This window comes from Tupaia chinensis, unplaced genomic scaffold (assembly GCF_000334495.1).
Source record: "Tupaia chinensis unplaced genomic scaffold, TupChi_1.0 Scaffold000451_2, whole genome shotgun sequence".
NCBI lineage: Eukaryota > Metazoa > Chordata > Mammalia > Scandentia > Tupaiidae > Tupaia > Tupaia belangeri.
The window spans coordinates 3,105,452-3,113,374 of record NW_006159958.1 but is presented as its reverse complement, the minus strand read 5'-3'; the positions used below and the strand labels follow the sequence as shown (position 1 = coordinate 3,113,374).

At 57.6% G+C, this 7,923-nt stretch overlaps 1 protein-coding gene across 1 annotated transcript in view; it reads right to left on the bottom strand.

The window, feature by feature from the left end:
* Window positions 1-3,641, bottom strand: part of FBLN2 (fibulin 2) — a 79,200-nt gene extending 75,559 nt beyond the window's left edge. Inside the window, 1 exon segment of the mRNA XM_006155413.3 lies at window positions 2,299-3,641. Within this exon segment, the coding sequence (XP_006155475.1) occupies window positions 2,299-3,601 (1,303 nt within the window). The 5' untranslated portion in view covers window positions 3,602-3,641.
* Between the last annotated feature and the right edge of the window lie 4,282 nt (window positions 3,642-7,923).

Here is a 7,923-nt window from a genome sequence, read left to right as displayed (position 1 = left end):
TGTGTGTGTGTGTGTGTGTGTGTGTGTGTGTGTGTGTGGCAGGCAGGGGGCGGGGGTTAGGAGGAAGCTGTTAAAAGGATTTGTCTGAGGCCATATCATTATGGCAACAGGATAGCAGATAGTCATGCTGCAGAAATCACAGACCCCCTCCTGTCTCCTCTTCCAGGAAGCCTTCTGAGATACCACTCAGGCATCCCTCCCTCACGGACCCCAGCCTATGCACCAAGGCCCTACGGTCCAGCTCTGCCTTCCCAGAGCCGCCAGGATCTGTTTATAGCTGACACCTAGTGAGGGTTTGTGGGATGAATGGTATGAAATTGATCATGACACAAGCTCCCAGCTATGAGGAGAGAGCTCTAGAAACCTGACAACTCCCCAGAGCATCCTCAATGAGAAGAAGGGAAAAAACAGAGCTGGAGTAGGGGCATGAGGCGGGGAAATAAGACACAGAGATTCAGGGAGCACTTCCTGGAGGAGGTGCTGCTTCTGCTGGCCAAAAACAGTAGGAGCAAATGCCCACGAGGACAGAGGGGAGGCCAGGCGGGGCAATCACAGCATGGTGGGAGAAAGAGGAGGACGAGGGGTGACTGAGAACCAGAGATTCACCCAGTATTTTACAGAGCACCAACTGTGAGCAGGTCCTGCCAGAGACTCTTGGGCTCAGAAACAAACAAACAAAAAGACAGCCATGGTCCCCACCTTCACAGCAAAGCATCCTCCTAGGGAAGAAATGATAAAGAAGCAGAAGAGTCATTTTGTAGCAGGATTTCTGAGTTGGCCAAGTTCACAATCACAACGAATCAGAGCGCAAAAAGCAGCAGGGACCAGCAGTTAGTGTAATGGCTTTGTTGCTGGACTGCCATGTGGTCAACCGCAGTTCGAGTCCCGGACCTGGTGGCTTAAACTCATGCTGGGCGCATGTGCGTGCGTGCCCAAGATCCCGAGAGGAGAATGGAGGAGAAGGGATTGCGGCGTGGCCTTCCCCCCTGGGGGGTGATTTCTCTCTTTCTGTCTCTCTGTCTCTCTCTGTCTTTCTGGCAAGTGTACGTGCCCTATGGCAAAAACCTCTCCAAAAAAAAAAAAAAAGAAAGAAAGAAAAAAAGCAGCAGTAGCAAAGCAGGATTAACAAAAGAAAAAAGCTTCTAAATGGGGAGGGTCCTGAAAGACAGTAGCCAACTTGGGGCTCTTCTCGGCCGTTTTTATCTAGCAGTCCGAGTAAAGGGCTGGCTCTCTGACAAGGAAGTAGGCTTCAAAAAAACTAAAATTGTCTATAAAGTCAGACTGTTGGTTCCCTGCCCTGACTGACAATTAAGGTAATCTATTACAAAGTTTTCTGGGGGGCAACTGACCCTGTCTTTCTCACTGTGATCGCTTTAGGTTGTGCTGCAGCCTGTGACGAGGTGAACCACGGCTGCGAGCTCTGTCCTGTGTCCTGTGTGCAAGTCATTTCTAATGCACCGTGGGAGCTTGGCTACAGTGGCTCCATCTTCGGCCTTGTGTCCTTCCAGTTTCGTCTACCCTCTCAGTTTTGCACTACAATGGGAGGTACTGCTAGGAGAAATTAAAGCAGGGTCAAAGGAAAGTGGGTAGTCAGGGAAGACCCCTCTGTGGAGGTGACCTGAGCAGGGGGCTGAGTGGAGGAAAGAAGTGAGCCACAGGGCCTCCCAGAAGAATATTTCAGGAAGAGAGAGGCAGTGCAGAGCTCTAGGGCAGGCAGGGGCCTGGCCAGGGGGCCAACAGGGCTGAGCGGAGTGGGCAAGGAGACAGGAGACAGAGCCGATGACCACCGTGACGACTTGGGCTTCCACTCTGAGCACATGGGAGCCATGGCAGTATGCTGACCCGAGGAGGGCCTAGGGCCAGCCAGCATGTCAACAGGATCCTTGCCTAGAAGGAGTGGCAGAGCTGGTACCCGGCTCTCGGAAGGAGCCTCCTGTAAGAGAATGCATTCTTTCTACAGCTACTTCAAGAGACCAAGGATGCAGATGCCCAGAGGCCTCCGTCAGAAAGGGTGTGAGCACAGCACAGCAGGTCTTGGCAGGGCCCTCTTAGGGAACCCTCAGCTCCATTGAGGTACACCTACCAGGTCCTCATAGTCTTACGGAGGACCAGCACCCAACCCCCAACACCACTGCTCCGTCCCCCAGAACTGGAGCTGAGCAAAGAGCTATCCCAGAGCCTCCAGCCTGCCCAGTCCACCGCCACAGACCCGGCTTCCCTGTGTCCGGCAGCTGTGCAGAGACGGGGCAGTAAGCAGAGCCCCAAGGAAGCCCGGGAGGCGCCAGGAAAGGGTCTTACCTTCAGTGCTGCCTCTGGGAATGGAATGGACAGAGTTGGGGTCTGTGTCCTCCTCTGCTCGGGAACGGGGCAGAACCTGTGGCTTCTTGGGCGTTTCCTGGGTGGGTGGGACTGGAGCTGTGTCAGATGGTGGCACGGAAGGGATGGTGTGGCTGCTAGGCTTGACCAGGTCCCCAGGAGAGCTCGGCACAGGCTGGGACGTAAGACCAGCCATGCCTGATCCCAGCACAAGTGCGGCTGCCTCCTGCCCAGGACTGCGGAGGGTGGCCTGCGCTTCCGGGATGAGGTTCTCTTCAGGTCCTGCTCTGGCTTCCACCTCCTTCTCTTGCACAGGGAGACCAGGTCCAACGGGGGCTGTGGTGGGCAATTCATCCAGGCCCTTGGGGCCACCAGTTGGCAGCTGCTCAGTAGCAGCCAACTCTTCGCCCTCCTCCTCCTCCTCCTCCTCTTCCTCCTCCTCTTCCTCTTCCACCTCGTCTCTGTCCTCTGTCACTCTCCTGGCTTTGGCCTGCACAGGGGCCGGGGGGCCCAGGGCAGCAGCTGCTGTGGGCCTGGGTAGGGCGGCTGGCCAGGGGCTTGCCTGAATGGTAGACAGCGGCTGAGTCCCACCTCCCAGGGCAGCAGGAGGGCCCCCGACGCCTGCTTGAACTTCGCCCGCCAGGGCTGCAGCTGCTTCTGCTGCTTCTGCCTCAGCCACCTCCTGGTCATAACTGTAGGGGTCTTCGTAGTGTCGCTCAGGGTCACCCTCCTCGGCATCTGAGAAGTTCCCATGGCAACCAGGGAGCTGGTAGCAGATGAGCTCACCACCGGCATCAGGGCAGTGGCAGGCCCTGCAAGGCGACAGGTGCACGGTGTGGCCGGCAGCGTACTTGCGGCCAGTGTGGACGCAGCCTACCTGGCCGCACTGTGGGCAGCTGTCGGCCGCCACCACGGCCTCGATGCAGTTGGGCGGCAGCTCTGGGCACAGCATAAACTGGCAGCTGATCTTGCCACCGCCCGGCGGGCAGGAGCACTCGGTGCTGCCGAAGTCCACGAAGTAGGACTGGCCTGCAGGCACGCGGCCGCGCACGAAGCCGCCCTGCAGGCAGTCGTAGTACTGGTAGCCCTCGCAGGCACAGCCCTGCTGCACACACGTAGCACAGCAGGCCCCCGGCTCCAGCGCCTCCTCGATGCAGTTCTCCAGCAGCGGGCACTCGACACCCGTGCAGTCCTGCCGTGGGGCCGCCCCGCCCGTGCGTGGGCCCAGGGCCAAGGCCAGCGTGAGAGCCAGCCAGGCTCCTGCAGGTTCCCCGAGCAGCGCCATGGTCCAAGCCAGCTCAGGACGTTTCCTCTCCTGGGAGGCCCTGGGGGGATCGGAAAGGAAGCCTGTGAGAACCAGAGGCACACACATGGCCCGCACACACATACCAGCATGTGCACACGTGGGGCGACCTAGCCACCCTCACTCCCAACCGCTCCTTCCGTGCACACACTGTCAGGCTGGCTGGGAAACACACGGGCTCAGCGACATGTGACAAAGGTCCACGAACAGTGCAGGGTCCCCGGTGAGAGGCAGAGTTACCGACGTGGATCCCCCCCCACACACACACACACACGTACACTTGTCTGATCCTGGGCTCCTCACTCAAAGTGTCTCACACACACATCCACACACACCTGCACCCTTACTCGGTCACACTCGCTCACCAGGACACACGTCCAGGGATCTGACATCGTGCCCCATGCAGCTGCACACACGGCACCTCCATAGGCAGGACATACCCACAGGGATCTTACACGGACAATTCCATGCACATGTATGCACACACATGACCACCCAAACATTTCTCTCCCTCAAAAATCCTGCTCCAGGGACCAACAGTTAGCATAATGGCTATGTCGCTGGACTCCCACATGGTTGACCACGGTTCGCGTCCCGGACCCGGTGGTTTAAACTCACGCCGGGTGCATATGCGTGCATGCCCAAGATTCTGAGAGGAGAATGGAGGAGAAGGGATTGCGGCATGGCCATCCCCCCTGGGGGGTGATTTCCTGCTTTCTGTCTCTCTGTCTTTCTCTGTCTGGCTGGCGAGCACACGCGCCCTATAGCAAAAATCTCTCCAAAATAAAAATCCCGCTCATGCCCTTGGCTGCTGCAGAGAATCTGGTCAGTGGCAGACGCTGGTAGGAATAAGCTCCCACGACAATCCTGCAAGATGCCCTTGGCCTGCACGGGTAGCCCCAAGGGCCACGCCTGCCCACCTGCTCAGCTGCCCAGTAAGTGCATCCTGGACACCTTGCTGTCCCCAACACCTCCCCCACAGTCCCCAGTTCTGTGTATTCTCTCTCTGGAGAGTTCTCCCCTCCCTGGGCCCCTCTCCTCCATCACCAAGCCCTGCACCAGCTCCAACCTCACCTGCCCTCTGCCCTGGGACACGCTAGCTGTCTCCCTGCCCTCACCCAGTGCCCTGTTCTCTGGAGGCAAGCAATCTGAGACAGCAGGCCCCGCCCAGCATGCCACAGCCCCCCAGGCTGCCCTGGCTTCCTGCTGTCAGCAAGGAAAGGCCCAGATTTCCGACTACGCTGAACCCTAAAGCCCTACAGCATCCACTCGGACTGACCCTCTCAGGGCCTCGGTACTCCAGGGCTCTCTCCTTCATCGGCATCCTCCAGAGCCACTCAAATGCGGCCTTCCAGCCAGTCCTCACTCTCCGGACCTCAGCCCTTGCAAAAGTCACTGGTCCTCAGCCCCACCGTGACTGGGGACCCAGGCCTGCCCCACCTGGACCGCCTGCCTCTCCAAAGTCACAGGCATGGCTTCCTCTGCACCGCCCCCAGGCCCGCCGCTGCGCTAATGCTGGCAAATGCATTGTTAAAACTGTCTGATTTGACTTCCACATGCCTGACTGCGGTTCAAGTCCTGGACCTGGTCGCTTGAAAATCATGCCAGGAGCATGTGCTAGCGTGTGCTTGTGTGTGCATGCATGCCCGCGGTCCCAGGAGAAGAATAAAGGGAAAAGGGATTGCAGCATGGCCATGCCTTCAAGGGGGCAAGTTTTCGCTTTCCCTCTCACTATCTCTGTCTCTCTCTCTGGTGAGCACATGGGCCCTATGGCAAAAATCTATTTTAAAAATAAAACTGTCTGATTCAAAAACAAAATGAAAAGGTAATGAGGTAAAATCTCTAATAGTTTAAGTGTCTATCATTTCAAAGTTTAAAAAGTAGTAACTTTTTAAACATTTCTAAAGAAAAGGGGAAAAAGGGTGGGAACCAGCAGTTAGCGTAATGGCTATGTCGCTGGTCTCCCACATAGTCGACCGTGGTTCGCATCCCGGACCCGGTGGCTTAAAACTCACGCCGGGCGCGTGTGCATGCGTGCCCAAGATCCCGAGAGGAGAATGGAGGAGAAGGGATTGCGGAATGGCCATCCCCCCTGGGGGGTGATTTCTTGCTTTCTGTCTCTATGTCTCTCTCTGTCTGTCTGGCAAGCACACGCACCCTATAGCGAAAACCTCTCAAAAAAAAAAAAAAAAAGGGGGAAAAAAGCAGAGTATCTGCAGAAACAGACACTCACCTCCTGGGCCAGCCCCAAGCAGGGACAGGCGAGCTGGCCCAGAGCCCTGGGAGCTCGGCCTGGGCCCAGGGCAGTGACTGAGTGACAGTCCGGATTGTCCCCACCAACAGTGGCTGCAGGCAACCCTGGTGGCTGGCATGGTGGGCTGACAGGTGCCTCCTCGGTGCAGGCACCTGTAGGGACTGGCGTCCTGGCCATCTCCGGGTGCTGGTTTGGGGGGTGGAGGATGAAGGCGGGCACACTAGATCCTAAGGCCGAGTTCAATTCTGGACAAAACTGAATGCCAGACCTAACAAGGACAATGAAGAAATAAACGAACAAAAGCAGGGAAGCGGAGACAGCGAACAGCTGGGTGGCTGAGCCTGTTTTAGCCAGAGTGGGCAAGGGAGCCTTCTCTGAGGAGGTGGGCTTTGAGCTAACACCCGAACGGTCTCCCTGGTGGCAAAGCATGTCATTCGGCGGGAACAGCAAGGGCAAAAGGCCGAGGCAGGACCAGCAGGCCGCAGGTGAGGAGCAGCAGAGGGCCACCCTGGCTGGGACAGAAGGAGGAAGGCCATGGACGCCGAGGGCAGGCTGGTTACAGCGACAGCAACCCTGGAGCCCGGAAGCCCAAGAGGCCTTACCCCAGCTCTCCAGTGAAAGGGCTTCCTGGCTGTGGTGTGGAGTCAGAGATGCGCTCGGGCAGGAAGGAGGTGGGAGGCAGCCAGGCCAGTCAGGGATGAGAGGTACGAAGGGATTTATGTGGAAGGCGGAACTGGCAGGACTTGCCGACGACTGGGTGGCCTGAGACGGAAGAGGAGCCCCAGAGGAGTCAGGGTCTTCCTACGTGCCTGGAAGAGGGAGCTCCAATGGCCTAAGGCAGGGGAGGCTGGGGGTGAAGGCCGGGGAAGACGTGAGTCTGGTTTGGAGTGTGCCCAGTTTGAAAAGCCTAGGAACCAACTGCCCAGTAAGGAGGCTGGAGACAGGGGCCCGCACTCAGGCAAGGGCCAGAGTCCCCGACTCCGAGGGGAGTCCCAGGCTCTAAGGGACTCGGGGTAACGTGCCACCTAAGGAGGGTGGACAGCTCCATAAAGGCACTGAGATCGGCAGCCAGCCACAGCCACCGAGAGAGTATGGGCTTCCATTCCAACTGACTGTCAAAAGGCCCCTGGGGGACAGGACGCAGGGGGTAGGGGGTCCTCGCTCAACAGGAAAGAAAACCTTAGCTGGACTGAGACCTAACTCCCTCCCATCCTCCTATTCTCTCTCTATATCTCTCTCACTCACACTCACGCATACACACATGTGCGCACACACACACATGCACGCACATGCACCAGAAGCAATGTACTGACCAGAGGACAGGACTCAGCCACATGTGCGCAGAGCTTTCTAGAACTCCTGCAGGGAAACTTCCTTCCGAGCCAGCCCCGCCCCACCATCCAGTCCCCCACTTCTGTCCCTTTGTCCTGCTCACACACACAACCCACAGCTAGCTCCCAGGTGGCCTGGCCCCTGACCAGCAGCATCACCTCTGTCTACAGCCCGGTGGCTCCAGAGCTCGGGCTCAGCTGCCCCCACGCTCCAGGCCCAGCAGTGTGATAAAGACCGTCAGGCACCAACCCTGACTGCGTTCTCCGCATTTGCTGGGCAGCTCTGAGCAGGGCCTGGCCTTCTCTGAGCCTCCACTTTGCACCCACATGGGAAAGAGGCTCAACCAAGCCTCAGGTTGTGGTCAGGAGCCCACGGGCACTATCTAACCCAATAGTGCATTTTGTTTAAAGGACACAGGGCTCTTAGTTTTAAATCAGTAACTGGCATTCACAAACTGGAAATGCAGGGACGAGCCGTTAGCGTAATGGCTATGTCGCTGGACTCCCATGTAGTCGACAGCGGTTCGAGTCCTGGACCTGGAGGCTTAAACTCACGCTGGGCACATGTGCGTGCGTGCCCAAGATCCCGAGAGGAGAATGGAGGAGAAGGGATTGCGGCGTGGCCATCCCCCCTGGGGGGGTGATTTCTCACTTTCTATCTCTGTCTCTCTCTTTCTGGCGAGCACACGCACCCTATAGCAAAAACTTCTCAAAAAAAA